This window comes from Coregonus clupeaformis, chromosome 8 (assembly GCF_020615455.1).
Source record: "Coregonus clupeaformis isolate EN_2021a chromosome 8, ASM2061545v1, whole genome shotgun sequence".
NCBI classification, from domain to species: Eukaryota; Metazoa; Chordata; class Actinopteri; order Salmoniformes; family Salmonidae; genus Coregonus; species Coregonus clupeaformis.
The window spans coordinates 11,463,418-11,485,037 of NC_059199.1; the positions used below are offsets into that span (position 1 = coordinate 11,463,418).

A 21,620-nucleotide genomic window follows, 5' to 3' on the forward strand; every position below is an offset into this window, starting at 1 on the left:
CACCATGGAAACAAGATGCGGATTCATCAAATCAAATGTACGTTTTTGACAGGTTTCTTTTGTTTTTTTTTAGTTTCTCACTTTTGATCACACAAAGTAAATTGGCAAAGTGAGGAACTGTAATATTAGATAGATTACATAGATAAAGTCTGTACCACAGATAAAACCAACAATGCTTTCAGCCAGCCAGCCCAAGATCACAGTACATCCATGTCAGTTCTGTTTTTGTTTCTGCATTTGTTTCAGTCATGGTTTCCAGAGCATTTCAGAATTCAAGTGAAGCCTTGTGTACAATGGCAACTTCTTATCGGTCGAAGAGTTTTAATTGCAATTCCCTTTCCCATCTTCAACACAAACACACACATAAAACACACTCATGGCTCCGCCCACTGGAAGAGGGGAGGAGCATGACTGGACATCAATAAATAAATAGAAACAAAATTAAAATGGGCAAAGATGTCATCTGCAGAAGACTGCTCAGAGTTTACTCCGCTCCCATTTATGCCAGTTGAAATTAATAGGCCTTGCAAGCCTGCGGGGGCCAAATTCACAATGATATCGCATGGATGGTATTTAACAGTAGAGCTTGTTCTGAGGGCAGAACGTTTAGGCAAGAAATGTGAAGGAAACAAAAACTACACTGGGATTCAAATTAGGCACCTTCTGCATGGCAACCTGTGTTTTTTACGACCTCTGCCACCCAGGCACCAATCCATCAGTTGGATGTTTGAACCAGTCAAAATAAATGATTATGTAAGAAATGTGAACAATTAACTTTAGAAAGTAAGATGAAGTTAGTTTAATAAACAAGAAGCATGGGGAATCGAACCAGGGACCTTAATGTCGCAAACTGCGTTTAACACGATTAATTCGTTCATCCATCCACAAACCTTCCGCTAACGTTGCTTTTCTCATTTGATTTTCACCTGTCACTGGTCACAAGCTCCAGCCCTTGGCCCATTCCAGCCAATCATATAGCTCAAGCTCCGTCCCTTGGCCATCCAACCAATCACATAGCTGCCCTCAGAACAAGAGCGTTCCACTGCGCGAGAAATAATGCATGTAAAAGGGCCAATGGTTTTAACATAAAGGATCTTCCATCTCCACGATACCATCACAGGCAAACAGGAAGCCGGTAAGACCAAAAATAATCTGTCAGAAACTCAAGATGATGTGCCAATCTTTTGAGTTTATCACCATTTATTGGATACCATAAAACCACCAACAGATTTTTTAAAATCAATAACAGGAAATAAAACAGAACAACTACAGCGCACTGTTCTCTCTCTGTCCTATACTCGCTTGTACAATCTTAACAGGCTTAAAGGTAGACCCAATGAAATTACGTTTCCATGAGCAGCACTGGATATATTGAGATGAGCGAGATGCAAGAGTTCGCTCTCACACAGTTTCTGCGCATGTGCACGGGTTCGATTCACGCTGTTCACAGCGTGGTAGCGACAGAACCAAAACAGTGGAGAAGTTGAGCCTCACGCTTCAACGCTCTTAGTTGTTGTGGAAATTGACCCACTATGTTTACTTTCTGCATCTACGTCATATCGCTAAGTATACCTTTAATCAAAGTCATTGATCGGGGGAAATGAACGGGTGAGATGGCACGCACAAGTGACTCATGGGAGGGGAGGAGGGGAGACGTACCTAGTGTTATGACCTATAGGTGCAGTAATGGAAGATAAGACCTTATGGGAGGGGAGACGTACCTAGTGTTATGACCTATAGGTGCAGTAATGGAAGATAAGAGCTTATGGGAGGGGAGACGTACCTAGTGTTATGACCTATAGGTGCAGTAATGGAAGATAAGAGCTTATGGGAGGGGAGACGTACCTAGTGTTATGACCTATAGGTGCAGTAATGGAAGATAAGAGCTTATGGGAGGGGAGGAGGGGAGACGTACCTAGTGTTATGACCTATAGGTGCAGTAATGGAAGATAAGAGCTTATGGGAGGGGAGACGTACCTAGTGTTATGACCTATAGGTGCAGTAATGGAAGATAAGACCTTATGAGAGGGGAGGAGGGGAGACGTACCTAGTGTTATGACCTATAGGTGCAGTAATGGAAGATAAGAGCGCGTACATGAAAGACAAGAAAAGAGAACATTCTGGATCACTACTTTTGCAAATGGCAGGTCGCAATGTCGGTGAGGATACTATGAACTAACACACAAACACACTCACATACATACGTGCACACACACACACAGAGGTGGCAGCAGTCTGATGCACTGCTCAGCAGGAAGTGTGACTACACAAGACAGAAACAGAGGGATAGACGGTACCTGGGGGTGGGGCTTAACGTGTGTTCACAAAGCTCATATAAAAAAAAACTACACCACATCATTACACACGTAACCACCTTGAGCCAACTTTGTAAACTGAACTGTAGTGGAGGGTTATATGGGGATGATTTGCTTCAGTAAAAGGGTGGTTCAGATCACAGCGTATTTGCGCTTATCTGATTCAAAAGTCCTTTTAACAGTATCTTTCCAAAACTCTTTGTGACAACTGACTACTACGTAACAATCTCTTGATAGTCAGATGAAAAGGGTAAACTCTGCTATGACCTTTCACCCTTGACCTCAGAAAAGATTGGTACGCATACGTATACAGCAGGTACCGTGGGACAAATATAACAAATGCTTTTGAATTGCTGTTTGCTTTGTTTTCTCCCAGTCCGAGCATGTTTCTTCTCTATTTACAAATGTTTACAATCGTTCCTTCAGACAGAGGCCTCTGCACGAGGCGAACGTGCGAGGTGCCCCCTCTTCCTGTAGTTTTTTCCTTTCGTTGCATTTTGTTTGTGTTGTTTTTTTATTGTACCACAGCAGCCAAAACTAAAAGAACCAAACAAAAGGATAATGACAAAAAATATATTCTAAGTCACCTGACGAGAAAAGGGGAGCTATCTTTGGTCACAAAATGAGCAAAACAAACAGGAAACAAGTCAAAAGGATAAAAACAAAATAAAAAGTGTTCCATTATTTGCCACAAAAGGGAAAAACAAAAATCGAACAAAAACACAATCCAGTGTCTTTAGCAGGGGAAGTCTCGCTGGGCAGTAAAGGTCAGGGGTCATTGAGGGGTCAGAATTGTGTCAGAGATTAGCTTACAATACTTCATAAGCTTTTCGTGGATAGGAGGCTTACATAGCATGGGGGGCGGGGCCAAAAGGGAAGACAAACAACTCAGCCAGCAAATCAAAAAAGCCCATCACTACTTTTTTCTCTCCCCCTCCTCCTCCTCCTCTCCTCCCTCTTTCTTCTTCTCTCCTCCCTCCTCCTCCTTCTCTCCTCCCTCCTCCTCCTTCTCTCCTCCCTCCTCCTCCTTGGAGCAGTAGCTTTGGAGCAGCAGGTGCAGGTGTTGCTGAAGGGCGTCGGGTTGCAGGGTCTCTGGGGTGTCGTCCAGCCGCTCCAGGTGCACATGCTTACCCTGGGCATCTCTCACCACAGTCCTCTTCTGGGTACGAGACTTACACATCTGGGTTCTGGAGATGGGACAGAGAAAGAGAGAGAGAAGGAGGGAGGAGGTGTGGGGGGGGAGGGAGGGAGGGAGGGAGGGAGGGAGATGGAAGAGAGAAGTCATTAGACTTGATTAACCAATCATTTCAAAAGAACCTGAAAGTTTGGTCAAAGCTTCGTTGACAGGCTTTTGAACAAAACTATGGTCATAGTGACTCAGACCTTTCTAGCTAATCCACATCTCAAAAAACCCCATGCAGGTTAGCCTTCTCTCTACCATTAGCAACAGCAACCATATGAGTAATCTTAAACACGCCCTTTTATGGGTAACTTACCTTGCACGTGCCCAGGTCAGAATCTTAGCATTTTATCTAAGCATGTAATCTAAAAGGTTAAGATAAATCACTCATAAAACTAACAGGAGTGTACAAACATGGACACCTTGGGTTAATGAATGAACACTCCCATGCTGTTCTCAAACCTTTTGACCACAGAACCGTCGTCCTTCACAACCTCTTTCTCTACTAAATGGGGAAGTTGAATTTTCCCAAAGCCTCCAGCATAACTCAATGCCTGGATGTGACAGAACAAGGAAAGGGACATTTCAAACACCAAAACCCCCTGTGTCTGGTCCTAGAGTTGAGTTAAGTCTTCAATAAGGTTTTTACCAGGTCAAACAGTAACAAACATGTCAGTCAAGAACCATTTCAATGGCATGTTATAAAGCTCTAAGCATTCAGCTTTATCTTCCAGGCACAGTATCCCTTTACAACACTTGACCCAGCTCAACCTGCTCTTCTCAAGCCACTGAGGTAGAAAATACCCTCCTGGCTTTATATCACAACTGGTCTCCCTCAAACTACTGACCTTCTCAAAGTCCTCTTTGGCCGAGGGGAGGTCTGCGGCCAGAGAGGGGTCACCCGTCTGCTTCTCCATCCTCTCGCCCCTCACCACCGTCGTCTTGACCAACTTGCTGACCTTTCGGCCCTGCACCTGCTCCGACTTGAAGTCCGAGGCTGTGGTGGCCCCCAGGGCCAGGGGCTCCGAAAAGGTCAACTGGAGAGGTCAAACATAGGGTTCAAAGGTCACTGATAGAGTAGGATACAAGGCTAAATAGTGTTTGTCTACATTTACTTTATTGGAGTAAAACAAGTTTATAGTTTGGGTTCTGATGGGTTACGACTATTAATCTAAGCTCATTTATAAGTTATATTCATCAAGAATCAATGGGTACATATCAATAATTTATAAGACCTTTAATAATTATTCCTTAAGAGTCTACTGATGCACCCGTGCATCTACCTAAGTAAAATAATAAAACAATCCACATCAAAATCCGTCAGTTTAAGCTAGAGATATCAGGTGGGCTGCGTCTAAATCCATCACATCCATTTATGTCGGCCTGGAAGGTGCCCGAGCTACAGCGGTGTTTGTCAGACCACCGGTAATTTCACGTAAACGTCTGCAGCGTCCGAGCGGTTATGACCACTCTATGGAAAGGGGAGACTCTCACAAACACGATGTTGTCCTCCGTTTTACTCTACGACCCCCACAAGTGTCACGGGACTCATCTGAAGTCGGTAAGCTACAAACTAATATGACCCCAGTATGGAAAGGGAAGACTCTAAATGGTCTTCTCCGTTTTGCTCTACGACCCTCAGAAGTGTCACAGGACTCGTCTGAAGGTAACTCATACAAACAAATGGAAGTATGGAGGTAGTTTTGTGGCAACACAAATAAGGGGTTAAATATGTGTCCAAAATACCAAAAATATTTCCTGAGCTTTCTTATGTCTACTAGATATAGGACAGACACTTCTAAACCTTATTCCTTATGATTTCATTATTTTATTTTGACTGTCTGTTTTGCCATTTATGAATGTGTTATTCAATGTGTTTCTATGGGCTATAGCAGTAAAGGCCAAATTTAATATTTTATCAAATCATTTTTTTATATATTTTTTTATACCTAAAGGGGTCCTAAAATTCAAAATCAAATAGCTGAATGATCCATGGTATGACCATCTTAAAACAATTCTATATGTTAGCTTAGTAAAATCAGCTTTTCATTTATCTGACTTTCATTTATCGGCATGTCCAGCCTTTATATTTAGCCTCACAATGAAGTGTTTTACCATTTTATTTTCAGGACAACCAGGGCTACAAATAGAACACAAAACTACAGTGAGGGAAAAAAGTATTTGATCCCCTGCTGATTTTGTACGTTTGCCAATTTTTTGTAAGTTTGGGGATTTTGTACGTTTGGGGATGGTGTTCTTGGGGTCATAGGCAGTATTCCTCCTCCTCCAAACACGGCGAGTTGAGTTGATGCCAAAGAGCTCAATTTTGGTCTCATCTGACCACAACACTTTCACCCAGTTCTCCTCTGAATCATTCAGATGTTCATTGGCAAACTTCAGACGGGCCTGTATATGTGTTTTCTTGAGCAGGGGGACCTTGCGGGCGCTGCAGGATTTCAGTCCTTCACGGCGTAGTGTGTTACCAATTGTTTTCTTGGTGACTATGGTCCCAGCTACCTTGAGATCATTGACAAGATCCTCCCGTGTAGTTCTGGGCTGATTCCTCACCGTTCTCATGATCATTGCAACTCCACAAGGTGAGATCTTGCATGGAGCCCCAGGCCGAGGGAGATTGACAGTTCTTTTGTGTTTCTACCATTTGCGAATAATCGCACCAACTGTTGTAACCTTCTCACCAAGCTGCTTGGCGATGGTCTTGTAGCCGATTCCAGCCTTGTGTAGGTCTACAATCTTGTCCCTGACATCCTTGGAGAGCTCTTTGGTCTTGGCCATGGTGGAGAGTTTGGAATCTGATTGATTGATTGCTTCTGTGGACAGGTGTCTTTAATACAGGTAACAAGCTGAGATTAGGAGCACTCCCTTTAAGAGTGTGCTCCTAATCTCAGCTCGTTACCTGCATAAAAGACACCTGGGAGCCAGAAATCTTTCTGATTGAGAGGGGGTCAAATACTTATTTCCCTCATTAAAATGCAAATCAATTTATAACATTTTTGACATGCGTTTTTCTGGATTTTTTTGTTGTTATTCTGTCTCTCACTGTTCAAATAAACCTACCATTAAAATTATAGACTGATCATTACTTTGTCAGTGGGCAAACATACAAAATCAGCAGGGGATCAAATACTTTTTTCCCTCAAATGTCAATAAAGAAAATAAGGTTTGCCAAAGCAAAAATCTGATCCAAATGAATTATATGAAGAACAGAAATTGTTTGCTCAGTGGGAAGTGAATATCCAACTAGTCAGTGACAACTGTGTGGAGTCTGTGACAGCAACTATGTGAGCTTATTACAGTATTATAGACACTATGTCCTGGGATTTCCTATGATCTTCTATGTAGAATAACCCTTTACCTTCTAATGGCTCTGTAGCTTGTGAGCATCATAGAGCTCAAACCATTCTGACTCTACAGATGTTGATGTAAAAAACGCCTCGGCCCTGTGCCCCTTCTGTATCCGCCCTTGTCTCACAAACACTGCTTTAGCTCAGCCCCGTTACACACATACTAATGGTTGGTACCAATGCGCTGCCATACCCCCTGCCACGCCCCCTGCCACGCCCACCACCTAAGCCCCTTTTTGATACAGAAAGAAAAAAACATGAAAAAAAAAAGGTGGTTCAGATCACAGCGTATTTCCAAAACTCTTTGTGACAACAGACGCCTATGTAACAATCTCTTGATAGTCGGATGAAAAGGGTCAACTTTGCTATGCATTTTGCAGCTCCCCTTGTGGCATGCTCCAAGTAACCCATCACTCAGCTACTTAATTGGTCAGGTGACCTGTAGCGCAGGGGGTTATGGGAGGTGTAGTGTTCTAGCTGACAGACACCCCTGTGACATCACAATATCTACAGTATAATTACTGCATAAATCATGTAATATTCAATCGTTTTCAGAAATACTGGAATATTGACCCCAAAGAAAGCCTGTGTGGCTCAGTTGGTAGAACATGGCACTTGCAACGCCGGGAGTTGTGGGTTTGATTCCCATGGGGGACCAGTACAAACAAAATATGAAAATGTATGCACTCACTACTGTTTGTCGCTCTGGATAAGAGCGTCTGCTAAATGACGTAAATGTATAGACACAAAGACAATGGACGGACTGACCTCAGTCTGATCTCCCTCACTTCGGACCACAGTCCTTTTCACCACCTTGGAGAAGCCGTCTCCCTCCTCCACGCCGACCATCTCCTGCTGAGATCCCTCCACCGTCACCTCCTCTCTCGCCACACCGTCTGGAGAGAAGTACTTACGGATCACCTTCCGTGTGATCTGGGGGAGAGAGACCAGAGAGAGAGAAATGTTATCACTAGTAGAGCACTGAGCTGCATGAATAGGTCGTATAAGAACAAACACACTTATTTGCCTGGGAAAAAATTGTAGTTACGTAATAAATAATCATAATTTGGTGCTTATATTTGTCCTTATATTTGTCTTATATTTGTCTTATATTTGTCTTATATTTGTCTTATATTTGTCCTTATATTTGTCTTATATTTGTCTTATATTTGTCCTTATATTTGTCCTTATATTTGTCCTTATATTGTTGAGGTCTACTGTAAATCGGGGTGTTCTAGAGGTACGTGTCTGTGAATGTAGGTATAAAATGTCCCTTTACCTTCTTGACTACCATGTTTCCGTGCTCATCCATGTACTGTTCTTCTGTCACTGTCTGCGGAGGGATGTCTGGCAGGGCATCCGCCTGGAGAGAGAACATAGTAGATGCACAGTCAGACCACTAACCTAACAGACCCGGAACACACACTGGAGTTAAGGCAAGTCCACAGATGAACCGGTTTAAACGTTGCAAACCCCACTCAAAAAGGGAAATAAACCAGTCATTTTTAACCATTACCTAAGACCACAAAGATTGAATCAATCTGTCACAGAACAAAATGATATGGCATATGAGGGTGCATTATAAAACAAAGTGGAGACAGAATGAGACAGAAATCAAAATATGAAAATATATACACTGCTCAAAAAAATAAAGGGAACACAAAAATAACACATCCTAGATCTGAATGAATGAAATAATCTTATTAAATACTTTTTTCTTTACATAGTTGAATGTGCTGACAACAAAATCACACAAAAATTATCAATGGAAATCAAATTTATCAACCCATGGAGGTCTGGATTTGGAGTCACCCTCAAAATTAAAGTGGAAAACCACACTACAGGCTGATCCAACTTTGATGTAATGTCCTTAAAACAAGTCAAAATTAGGCTCAGTAGTGTGTTGACCTCCACGTGCCTGTATGACCTCCCTACAACGCCTGGGCATGCTCCTGATGAGGTGGCGGATGGTCTCCTGAGGGATCTCCTCCCAGACCGGACTAAAGCATCCGCCAACTCCTGGACAGTCTGTGGTGCAACGTGGCGTTGGTGGATGGAGCGAGACATGATGTCCCAGATGTGCTCAATTGGATTTAGGTCTGGGGAACGGGCGGGCCAGTCCATAGCATCAATGCCTTCCTCTTGCAGGAACTGCTGACACACTCCAGCCACATGAGGTCTAGCATTGTCTTGCATTAGGAGGAACCCAGGGCCAACCGCACCAGCATATGGTCTCACAAGGGGGTCTGAGGATCTCATCTCGGTACCTAATGGCAGTCAGGCTACCTCTGGCGAGCACATGGAGGGCTGTGCGCCCCCAAAGAAATGCCACCCCACACCATGACTGACCCACCACCAAACCGGTCATGCTGGAGGATGTTGCAGACAGCAGAACGTTCTCCACGGCGTCTCCAGACTCTGTCACGTCTGTCACGTGCTCAGTGTGAACGTGCTTTCATCTGTGAAGAGCACAGGGCGCCAGTGGCGAATTTGCCAATCTTGCTGTTCTCTGGCAAATGCCAAATGTCCTGCACGGTGTTGGGCTGTAAGCACAACCCCCACCTGTGGACGTCGGGCCCTCATACCACCCTCATGGAGTCTGTTTCTGACCGTTTGAGCAGACACATGCACATTTGTGGCCTGCTGGAGGTCATTTTGCAGGGCTCTGGCAGTGCTCCTCCTGCTCCTCCTTGCACAAAGGCGGAGGTAGCAGTCCTGCTGCTGGGTTGTTGCCCTCCTTCGGCCTCCTCCACGTCTCCTGATGTACTGGCCTGTCTCCTGGTAGCGCCTCCATGCTCTGGACACTACGCTGACAGACACAGCAAACCTTCTTGCCACAGCTCGCATTGATGTGCCATCCTGGATGAGCTGCACTACCTGAGCCACTTGTGTGGGCTGTAAACTCCGTCTCATGTTACCACTAGAGTGAAAGCACCGCCAGCATTCAAAAGTGACCAAAACATCAGCCAGGAAGCATAGGAACTGAGAAGTGGTCTGTGGTCACCACCTGCAAAACCAGTCCTTTATTGGGGGTGTCTTGCTAATTGCCTATAATTTCCACCTGTTGTCTATTCCATTTGCACAACAGCATGTGACATTTATTGACAATCAGTGTTGCTTCCTAAGTGGACAGTTTGATTTCACAGAAGTGTGATTGACTTGGAGTTACATTGTGTTGTTTAAGTGTTCCCTTTATTTTTTTTGAGCAGTGTATATTATAGGCATTACTCAAAGTTCAGCACAGCAGAAAAACTACCCACAAGCTAAAACTCAACTCCCATCTAAACCCAGCACCACAGCACACTAGGGCAGGGCCCACTCCTCCACATGCTCTCCAATGCCCGATACCTGGATGACAACTCTGCGTCGGACCACCCTGGTGGTCAACACCTCCTCCTCCGAGCTATCCGACGACAGCAACCCTAGCTCCTCATTTATCTCCTGAGAGACAGCACACAGCCATTGTGAGCATAGTAGATCATTATAACGTGGTTATAATGACACCGTTGCCTTCTTTTCTTTCATTGGAATGCCAAAAAGGCATTCAGAAGTAGGCTATCGTCGACCTGACATACATTTTTTCAGAGAAATTAAAAATATGAGAGAGGTTCTATGAAATGATGTTGGAGATGGAAGATGAAGAGAAGGCATAGCTGTACAACACCCTTCAACAAAACCAGCCATGCAAGATGTGTCAATGATCATCCAAAGGAATTGTGGTCAAAGTTTCAAACAAGCACCTCTGTATGGAATGTTGATGTGGAATATGAAGTATTGACAGTGAATGTATGACAATTATTTCACAAAATTTTTTTATAGAACGTATTCGTATGTACTGTAGGTTCTCTTCATTGTATCAGATAGCCTAGCTGAAAATATGAAAATAACTCGCAAACACAGCAAACAAACATTCTCATAGATAAGTATTTTCCTTACTGATCAGGCTTTTGTCCCATGATTATTCCATTGTGTTGGTCAGTGACCCCACTTTGAAGTGGTTTGACTTACAGTGTATTGTTTGGTAAGTATATACGCATGCAAACACACCACTCATAAGTTTATTGTATTAGTCTCTGTGTTTGAGTGAGTTGATGTCCTCTCCGGACTGTGGTAACACTGCAATCAGCCTGAGAAGCTGGGACACGAGCCAGGGCAGGGTGCAGTCGTCATGCTCGACCTCTTACCTGTTCCAGAGAGTATTCATCGTCATCGTACCCTGCCCGCGACCTGGAGGGAAGCTCCTCACACATGGGTACAGTTTCACTTTCACTTTCTGGTCTGTCATAAATGCCATAATCCCCAAGACTTTCACTACCCGATGAGAAGCGCTTTTGTTCATCCACCCGTAGGAAAGGGCTCCCTTTGAGGAAGCCTGTTTCCGGGGTGCTGCCGAAGGGGGTTGGGGACGGAGGCTCTTCGATGTGGTAGAGGACCTCAGGCTCCAGATCCTCTGGCTCTGAGAAGTCTGACAAGTCATCTTTGCAGTCAAAGAACTCCAGGTCTGAGTATTCCTGGGAGGAATCTGATTGGATATCTGGTCCAAATGCAGAGAGTGATTTCTCAAATTCGCCGAGCACTCGCTTAAAGTCTGGGGAGAATTCAAAAGCTTCTGCGGCTCCAGGTGTAGCAGACTTGGAAGCGGACTCAAGAACCTTCAGGGTGGTGGTTGTGACCTCACTCTTATCTGACAGAGAGTCAATGAAGACTGGAGAAACTGGACTCATATCAGTGGGAGACACCTGGCTACACTCAGAGACTCCCAGAGACTGGCGTCCGGAAAACACAGCCTCGTAATCTGGTGGCACCAGGAATTGGCTTGACATCGGCGAACATAACTCACCTGATTGAGTCTGCTCGAATTCCTCTTGTGTAAATTCACTCCAGTCACAGAATTCCTGACTGGCAGAGTCAGGTTCCTTTAGTTTAGGTGTCACTGCTCTATGGGTAGTGAAGGGGTCTTGTTCACTGATCTGCAATGGAGTTGATATCAGAGGTTTGTAGCGTGTGGCTGTCTTAGATGCCAGTCCTGATACACTGGTTTCTTGACTGAAGGCTGGAACTGCCTTTTGTTCATGTAAAGTACTTTCCATTATCATGGTAGACTCTAATTTGTTTTGCATCTTTCCATAACCCGTCTGCAACAGTATTTCCTTGGCAGTTTGAGACGGAGCCTAGAAATAACATGGATTACTGAAATGTGTTGTTACAGCAAGTCAGTTGGCATGCACCGCTGACATCCCGTCAACAAACTGCATAACACTAACAGAGTACTAGATCTTGTTAGTAATTTTCTTCCACAACATCATGTGACATTTAAATCACTGCAAGAACAAAATGATGAAACAAACCATTGGAGAACAAACCATGCAATTCTAAACGCCAACATCTTAGTGCCAGACGAAGTTACCGTAATGAGATTGTGCTTGTTCACAAACTGTTAATTACATCTCAAATGAGACAAAATTGGTTAGTTACATCACCCACCATCCAAGTGCATTGTGATCGCACAAACATTCCCTAGATACACTCCATTTCGCTAAACACATTGCTGAATCCACACATCCATTTACACCACACAGTGTTATTGTCATCCTCCATTAGAATGGGAGTTATTCCATTATATCATGGCACGTGCAAGTCAGCTTCGTCATGCTCTCTCTCTCTTACCCTCCGTGGATCTTCCTGGGTCTTTATTGAATCAGCACTGAGGCGCAGGACCTCTACTTCTTCCTCTCTTCTGTCCTGGACCTTCACTGGTTGTTGCTTTACTGGGACGTCTCTCTGGACCTTTTTGACGTCTTCCAAACCAATAGTGGCTTGGGGAGTTGGGATGGTTTCAGCATGCTCTGAACAATGCTTTGTCTGTGTCCATTCCGTAGATGTAGTAACCATTTCTGCTACTAGTCCAATTACCCTTGGTAAGCCTTGATCTGTTGTGGTCATTTGTCCCTGCTCTATTTCAAATTCACTAGCTGGGACTGAAAACAGAGTGACACCCAAGGTATTTTCTTTGGGTGACAATGGGACACGCTCAGATGTTAAAACAGTTGTCACATGACTCAACGTACCTGCTTTAAATGTCATTGTTTCTGTACCTGTAATAACTAAACTTAACTCTTCATCTGATGCACCGGATTCAGGAGACGATTGCCTTCCACAGACATCGGCCCAATAATCTAGAGGTAACGCTACGAATACAGTGTCTGATGACACTGATTCAGGTGAAGACGTTCTATCACTAAGGGGCTCCATGAAGTACTGAGATAATATCCTCATAAACTCAGGCACTGGTGAGTCAGGCGATAGCCGTCTATTCCTTCCGACTGATTCTAGGGAATCAGGTGAGGATGGCCTACTCTCTAAATCTGATTGTGATATGACCATTAGCTCATACTCAGAGCCAGAAGCCATTGATTCAGGTGATGATGACCTGTGTTCTATTGTGGCATACTCCATATTACATGAATCCATATGTGATACACCTGATATTGTATACTGAGGGATGGGTGAGTCTGGAGAAAGAGACCTGTTGTCATTCATCTCATGCATTGATTCAGGTGAAGATGATCTAACGTCAACCAATGACATCGCTGATTCTAGAGACACGGGTCTGTATTCAGCTGACTCAGGGGATAGCGGTCTATCCTTCTCAACTTGTTTCTCTAATAACACAGATTCAGGTGATGATATTCCAACATCTGCCTTTAACATTAATGTTGCAGGTGACATGGGTTGGTAGTCAGGCAAAGACTCAGGGGAGAGAGGTCTTTCCTCTGCATCTGATACAGACACTATGACCCATTCATCTTCAGAGTCGGATTTGGAGTGAGGGGAAACTGATCTGTGACCTGTTTCAAATGCATACTCACACACTACTTCTACTGCTGGTGATTCAGGTACAACTATATCAGATATGATTGGAACACTCTCAGTTGGAGCTACATCGTTGGCTGTTTCCATGGTCATTTCTGAAGGTTCCACATGTAGACCAGGTACAGCTTCTGAGCTGACCTCAGTGCTACCTTCACGTTCCTCTGGAGAAGTCTGTATAGGCTCTACAGTCTCAGTCAAAGCTACATCATGATCGATCTTGGCTGTTTCGGTGGTCGTTTCTGAAGGTACCACTTGTGGAACAGGTACAGCTTCTGGACTGACCTCAGTGCTACCTCGAGCAACTTTTTCCTCACCAGGAGGAGTCTCTACATACGCTTCACTACTCCCGGTAAACTCCAAGAAGCCTGTTTTACTCAAGAAGGTTTCTCCAACATATTGGGGGTCATGTATTTGAGAGCTAAGCTTCCAAAGCTCTGCATCGTACACAAGATTGTATTCTTCCACCATCATGGTTGTTCCAGGTACAGGTGAACCAGCCATAGGTTTCTGGTCTGTTTCTTTACGTGCCAATATTTCTGATGGTGATACACGCTCAGGAATGAGACTTTTAGATGACAACTCTGTTTCCCCACAGTTTGATTCAATTGATTTAGGGGACAATTGTGTGGGTTCAGTAGCAAAATACTCAGCAGTTGATATCAAGTGTTCCGAATCCGACAACACTGATCCAGTGGAGGATAATTCCCTTATTGATCCAGATTTTGGTAACGCCTCCCTATAATCAGGTACGGTAGCCTCGGGTGTTAGTGGTCTATGTTCATCAACTGATGCCACTGATTCAGGCATTATTGCTCTTTTGTCAGGCCAGGATTGGTCCGAATATACCAACTTAAATTCCATGTCTGATGTTATTGAGTCTGTGGATGAAGACCTATATCCTGTTTCTACTGTGGTAGACCCAAGTGTGATCTGTGTAATTTGTGTAATTGGTGACTCTGGTGTCAAAGACCTATGTTCATCCACTGATGCTAGTGATTCAGGTGAGACTGGTCTCACCTCATCAAATAAGGACTCAGAAATGACTGGTGCATATTCAATATCTGAAGCAACTGGTTCGGATGACGATGACCTGTACCCAATGTTTGAAATAGCAGATTCAGGTAGCATCTGTCTAAACTGAGGTACGGGTGAGTCAGGAGCCAGTGCCCTGCATTCATCTATAGATGCTATTGATTCAGGCGATGAGCATCTATCCTGAAGAAGAATTGAGGCAACTAAGAACGACTCCATTTCAGATTCCATATCTGACCATATTGATTCAGGCAGTGCTGATCTATTCCATGTCACTGGTGTGGTAGTGTCGTACTGTGTGTACTGGGGTACCGGCGAGTCTGGTGACAGAGCTCTAAACTCATCTACTGATGCCGTTGAATCGGGACTGTCTGGTCTATCTTCAATCTCAGAAATCAAAGGAGCGTATTCTGTTTCAGATTCTGTTTCATAATATGCCAACGATTCAGGGGATGAGAACCTATATCCAATCATTGAAACGATAGACTCTCGTAATGCCCGTCTAAACTCAGGTATGGGGGAATCCGGAGACAGACACCTGTACTCATCCACTGATGCTGTAGATTCAGGGGATGATGATCTGGTGTCTGTCAGTAGCATGACTGATTCAGGAGACATGGTTCTATACTCTGATAAAGACTCAGGTGATAGTGGTCTTTCCTCTGTATCTGATACTATTGACTCAGGTGAGTCTGGTCTTGATTCAATAAAGAATGGCTCAGAAATTAAAGGTGCATATTCAATATCTGAAGTCACTGATTCAGGTGATGAGGATCCATATCCAACAGAATATATAACAGATTCAGGTAATTCTTGTCTAAACTGAGGTGTGGGTGAGTCAGGAGACAGGGGCCTGTATTCATCTATAGATGCTATTGAGTCAGGAGAGTCTGGTCTCTGCCAAAAGGCAAAAGCCTCAGATAGTATATACTCAATATCTTCTGAAGTCACTGAATCGGGTGACGATGGTCTGCTTACTGACATAAATATGGTTGGTTCTGGGAAATATTGTAAGTATTGTGGTAGAGGAGAGTCTGGAGACAGACACCTGTCCTCATCAACTGATGCTGTAGATTCAGGGGAGTCTGGTCTCTGCCAAAACGCAAAAGCCTCAGATAGTATATATTCAGTTTCTGAAGTCCCTGAAGTCACTGATTCCGGTGAGGATGACCTGTATCCAAGAACAGACATAACATATTCAGGTAACATCTGTCCAAACTGAGGTATGGGTGAGTCAGAAGACAGTGCCCTGTATTCATCTATAGATGCTATTGAATCAGGTGATGAGGGTCTATCTTTTTCTGAGAAGATTGTCGAAAAGATGTCCGAAAGCTCACATTGGTTTTCTGACCATACTGATGTTAGTGATCGTGGTCTATCGTCATAGAATAACGACATCAAGGGTATAGTCCATGATTCAATATCTGAGCACATTGATTCAGGTGAAGGTGACCTGTCTCCAATACAATATATAACTGATTCAGGTAATGACTGTCTAAACTCAGGGATAGGTGAGTCCGGTGAAAGTGGCCTGTATTCATCAACTGATGCTACTGATTCAGGTGATGAGGGTCTACCTCTCTCTGAAATGCTCTGTGATGCTGACCTGTATCCATTAGCAGATGTAACAAATTCAGGTAACATCTGTCTAAACTGAGGTATGGGTGAGTCAGGAGACAGTGCCCTGTATTCATCTATAGATGCTATTGAGTCAGGAGATGAGGGTCTATCCTCAAAAAGCATTGAGGCATCTAAGAATAACTCCATTTCAGGTTCCATATTTGAGCATATTGATGCAGGTGATGATGGTCTGCTTCCTGCCATAAACAGAGTTGGTTCTGGGTAATATTGTAAGTATTGTGGTAGAGGAGAGTCTGGAGACAGACACTTGTACTCATCAACTGATGCTGTAGATTCAGGTGAGTCTGGTCTCTGCCAAAAGGAAAAAACCTCAGATAGTATTCCTTTGGTTTCTGAAGTCACTGAAGTTACTGATTCAGGCGATGAGGATCTATATCCAAGAACAGATTCAGGTATCACCTGTCTAAACTGAGGTATAGGAGAGTCAGGGGATAGTGGTCTATGTTCATTGACAGAGCCTAGAGATTCAGGAGAGGACGATCTAGTGTCAATACCCAGAACTATTGAATATTTTGGGTCAACGATTTCAACGTCCGCGTCAGATACTGATTCAGATGACAATGATCTATGATAGGATTGAGCAGTTTCAATGAAAAATAGTGAATATTGGAGTATGGGGGAATCCGGGGATAAAGATTGACTTGCTTTCAATGACTTCACTGACTCTGCGGAATCTGATCTCAAAACAGTCTTTATCTTAACTGACTCATGTGAGAGAGGCCTATATTCAGATTCAGAATCAGGTGAGAGTGGTCTTTCCTCAGTAACCTCAGTTGATGTACTTTGACTTTCTCTTTCTGATGTCTGCACATACTCTATGATATTGTCAGCATACTCAAATATACCAGTTTTAGGGGTTTCCCCTACATACTGGGGGTCATGAATTGGAGAGATCAGCTTCCAAAGCTCTGCATCGTACTTAAGTTTGTAAACTGGGACTCGTATGACTGATGGAGGGACGTGTATTCCTTCTTCAGATACTGTTATTGGTGACACAGATGGTTCTTTTGGAGTTTGGCCTAAATCAGGTACTGACAGTCCTTTCTGAGCTTCAGGTTTACTAGATTCAGGAAATAATTGGGGTGTGGAGTCAAATATTATTGGTGGACTTTCAGGGACTTCTACACCTGATTCAGTTGCCGTTATTGGTGACACACAAAGTACCATGTCTTGGTCTTTTGAAAGTGAGCTATGCTCACTGACTGATCCAGTTGACTCAGGTGATAAGGGTCTACCTTCAATAGCTACAAATCTTGACTCAAATATCTCTGAAACCTCATCATCTGATAACGATTCAGGTGATGATGATCTATGGTGAAACTGAACAGCTTCACAGAACAATGGTGAATATTTGGGTATGGGGGAATCTGGTGACAATGATCTATTTTCATTCACTGTTCCTGTAGATGCAGGAGATGTTGTTTCAATATCCTTCAACAGCATCAGGGATGAAGATGACATGGGTCTATACTCTGACAATGACTCCGGTGATAGTGGCTTAGAGTCACACTCCTCAGCCGGAGAATCTATTGATAAAGATTTACGTTCAGGTTCCGATGTCTCCTCATACTCTATTCTTTGTCCAGCATACTCAAACACACCTGTTTTACTACAGTAGGTTTCTCCTACATATTGTGGGTCATTTATTTGAGAGATAAGCTTCCAAAGCTCTGCATCATACACAAGTCTGTACTCTGGCACTAGTATTGCTGATGGAAGGACATGTATACCTGATTCAGATACTGTTATCGGTGACACAGACGGTGATACAGATGAGGTTTGAGCCAAGTCAGGTACTGCTAGTCCTTTTTGAGGTTCAGGTTGACTAAATTCAAATAATAGTGCAGTTGAGGACTCGGTTAATATTGGTGGACTTTCAGCGACATTAATACCTGATTCAGTTACAGTTATTGGTGACACGCATAGTACCATGTCTTGATCTTCTGGAGGTTGAGCTACATCACCAGTGGCTGATAGACCTTCATGAGGTTCAGGTTTATTAGATTCCAGAAAGGGTGGAGCTGTGTACTTGAATATGATTGGTGGACTTTCAGGGACATTTACACCTGATTCAGTTACAGTTATTGGTGACATGCATAGTACCATGTGTTGGTCTTCTGAAGGTTGAGCTACATCAGGTACTGATAGTCCTTTGTGAGTTGTTGGTTTAGTAGATTCGGGTATTGCTGGTTTAGGTGCAGTTACGACTTCTGCAAGTTTCATTGGAGGTGGGTTTGTAGAAGGTAATACTGACTCAGATAATTGTATTTCAGCAGGAATTTCGGTCTCTGATTCAGATGCCGGATCAGTTTTGGCGGACTTTGATTGAGTTTTGGAGAGTTTTGTTTTGCCCTTTGCAGTGGACTGCTGTATATCTAGATGTATATTTTGCATGCCTGTTGAAAGAGCAGGTTCTGACATTACAAGGTTAGGTTTAATGGCTTCAAATGATTCTGCTGCCAATTGTAATTTTTCTGGAACAAGTGTCTCAGATTTGGGCAACTTTGCTTTAGTCACGGATGGAGAAACAAGGGGTTTAGGGGATTCCGATTTGGTCAATGCTGGATACATGATCTCCAGCGATATTGGAACATATTCAGTGTCTGACGATACTGATTCAGGTGAATCTGATCTATAATCAACAATAGAGTCTGGTAATAAGTGTCTAAACTGAGGTATAGGTGAGTCAGGTGATAGCGCTCTGTATTCATCTATTGATGCTATTGATTCAGGTGATGAAGGTCTATCCTTATAAAGTAATGAAAGTAAGGGTGCAGTTTCATAATCTACATCTGAAAATATAGATTCAGATGATGATGATCTACAAAATGTCACTAAAGCAATGGGATCAGATTGCCAAAATTGTGGAATTGGTGAATCTGGAGACAGAGATCTATGTTCATCTACTGATCCTGTAGATTCAGGTGAGTCTGGTCTCTGCCAAAAGGCAAAAGCCTCCAATAGTATACATCCAGTTTCTGAAGTCACTGAAGTCTCTGATTCAGGTGAGAATGACCTGTATCCTGCAATGGAGATAATCGATTCAGGTATCACCTGTCTAAACTCAGGTACAGGAGAGTCAGGGGATAGTGGTCTATGTTCATTGACTGACCCTATAGATTCAGGTGATGATGCCCTCTTCTGTAAATACTCTTCAGGGGATAGTGGTCTATCTGATGGAAAAAGCCACTTCACTGTTTCTAGAATTACTGATTCAGGAGACGATGCTCTGTCTTCAGTTTCATAAATTACAGATTCAGGTGAAATGGATCGACCATAACTACGTTCACTGCCTGGAGATATCGCTCTGGTAAACTCTCCCTTGTTTGGAACCATATGTGTCAATGGCCTGTCTTCTGCTTCTGCTAGCCTTAGGAACATTTGTCCATGGGCATAAGCAGGTAATTTTGCAGTTTCCCATTCAATCTCAGGGGGCGGTAGAGGAGACATTGGTCTAAAATGAGGTATGGGCGAGTCAGGCAAAAGAAGACTAAGTTCAGTAACGGATGACAGTGATTCAGGGGATGAGGCTCTACTCTCAGTCAACAGTATGGATGAATCAGGTGTTGACGGGCGATACTCGGGTATAGGTGAGTCAGGTGATTGGAACCCAGACCTATCATCTGAAGTCAATGACTCTGGCGAAGACGATCGATCATGCATTGAAACTACAAATTTAGTAGCATACTCAGACCCTAAGTCAGGGGATGAAGACCTTTTTTCGGTTTCGGAGGCTATATATTCTGGCACCAAAGGCATGGATGACTCTGACAAGACTGTATCAAAGGCTTCCTCCTGACTTGAAGGCTTATGTTGAGTGATAGGTAAGGTTATCTCAAAGCTGTACTCTTCCCCCGGACTGGAGTCAGTCACTGGAGGAGCTGACACCTCTCCTGGGGGCTCAGCAGTTGAGTCATGTGACATCTGGATTAATGCAGTGCTGACAATGGATTTTACTTTAACCGACTCCGAAATGAGTGTGGTTCTTGACACGTCTGATGATGTTTGAGCTGCTGTCTGGGATTCCTTACCCACCTCAAAGGTGATAGACTCTGGGGTCATGGGACTGATATCTACAGGTCTGACATGAAGCTCAGTGGAGATAGCGTCTTGGTCTAGAGTAGCCTGGTCTACATCAATCAAAGGCATGGAGGTAGAGGAATCCTCTGCATAAACCGGGCTGGCTCTGTAAGTTCCCGCTACTTCATCCAATTCCATTGGTGTTTTCCTGGACTCTTTACTAGTTGACTTCTCTACATACCCAAACAGGACTTTGTAAAGTCGGTGTGACACCTCGTCAATATGATCCTTTGAGAATATCTTGCATGTCTCTTTGGGTCGTACCACCTCAGAAGACTGAGGCAGCTGAGTGGACTGTGGTACATTCATAGGCTCGGCTGTAAAACTGATGTTCTCTGTGACCCGTTCAGTTGTCATAGTGACAAAGTTGGTGGAGAGGTAAGCGTAGTCCTCTGAGGTTTGCTTTAGCTCCACAGACAGCTCACTGAAGTCTGGCTCGGCCAGGTCACATTCAGTCAGACTGTCCCCGAAGTCGGTCATGGAGAACGGACGGCTCTCACAGACACGCTTACGACTTTTAGTGGGTGACTCTTGGTGTCTCGTTGGCGACAACAACCATTTGTTGTCGCTTTCAGCCTGGGGGTGCTGGGTTGACCCCTCGCCCCACTCTGCACCCCCCTGTGCCCCCTCCTCAGAATGCTTGACAGATAGAGAGGGTGAGGGGGGAGGGGTGGGCCCTTTGTAGACAGGATCTAGAATGTGAGAGGTGAGCTGGTAGGGGGAGGTGCGGAACAAGGTGAAGAAGGGACTTACTTGTTTGAAAGTGCCCATATGTAGTGACCCAGCCTTCTCCGGTCCAGTATGTGATGTACCGTCCACAGAACTGAGGAACAAAACAATAACGAGGTCAAACATCTAATCACCATTGAAGTCTCCCAAGTTTCTCTTTCTGTCAGTCTCTCTCTCTCTTTCTCTCTCTCTATCTCTCTCTCTCTCATTCTCTCTTTCTGTCAGTCTCTCTCTCTCTCTCTCTCTCTCTCTCTCTCTCGCCTTCTCTCTTTCTGTCAGTCTCTCTCTCTCTTTCTCTCTTTCTGTCAGTGTCTCTCTCTCTCTCTTTCTCTCTTTCTGTCAGTCTCTTTCTCTCTCTTTCTGTCAGTCTCTCTCTTTCTTTCTCTCTCTCTCGCGCGCTCTCTCTCT

General features: G+C 43.9%; 1 protein-coding gene across 1 annotated transcript in view; it reads right to left on the minus strand.

Moving 5' to 3' along the window:
- Nucleotides 1–1,488: 1,488 nt before the first annotated feature.
- The window catches only part of LOC121571093 (ankyrin-2), a 143,582-nt gene continuing 123,450 nt past the window's right edge, over nt 1,489–21,620 (minus strand). The window contains exons 47-52 of the mRNA XM_041882382.2: nt 21,237–21,306; nt 8,137–8,220; nt 7,626–7,790; nt 4,344–4,532; nt 3,958–4,049; nt 1,489–3,502 (exon numbers count right to left, since the gene is read on the minus strand). Coding sequence (XP_041738316.2) covers nt 3,232–3,502; nt 3,958–4,049; nt 4,344–4,532; nt 7,626–7,790; nt 8,137–8,220; nt 21,237–21,306 — 871 coding nt within the window. The 3' untranslated portion in view covers nt 1,489–3,231. The remainder of the gene's footprint in view (nt 3,503–3,957; nt 4,050–4,343; nt 4,533–7,625; nt 7,791–8,136; nt 8,221–21,236; nt 21,307–21,620) is intronic.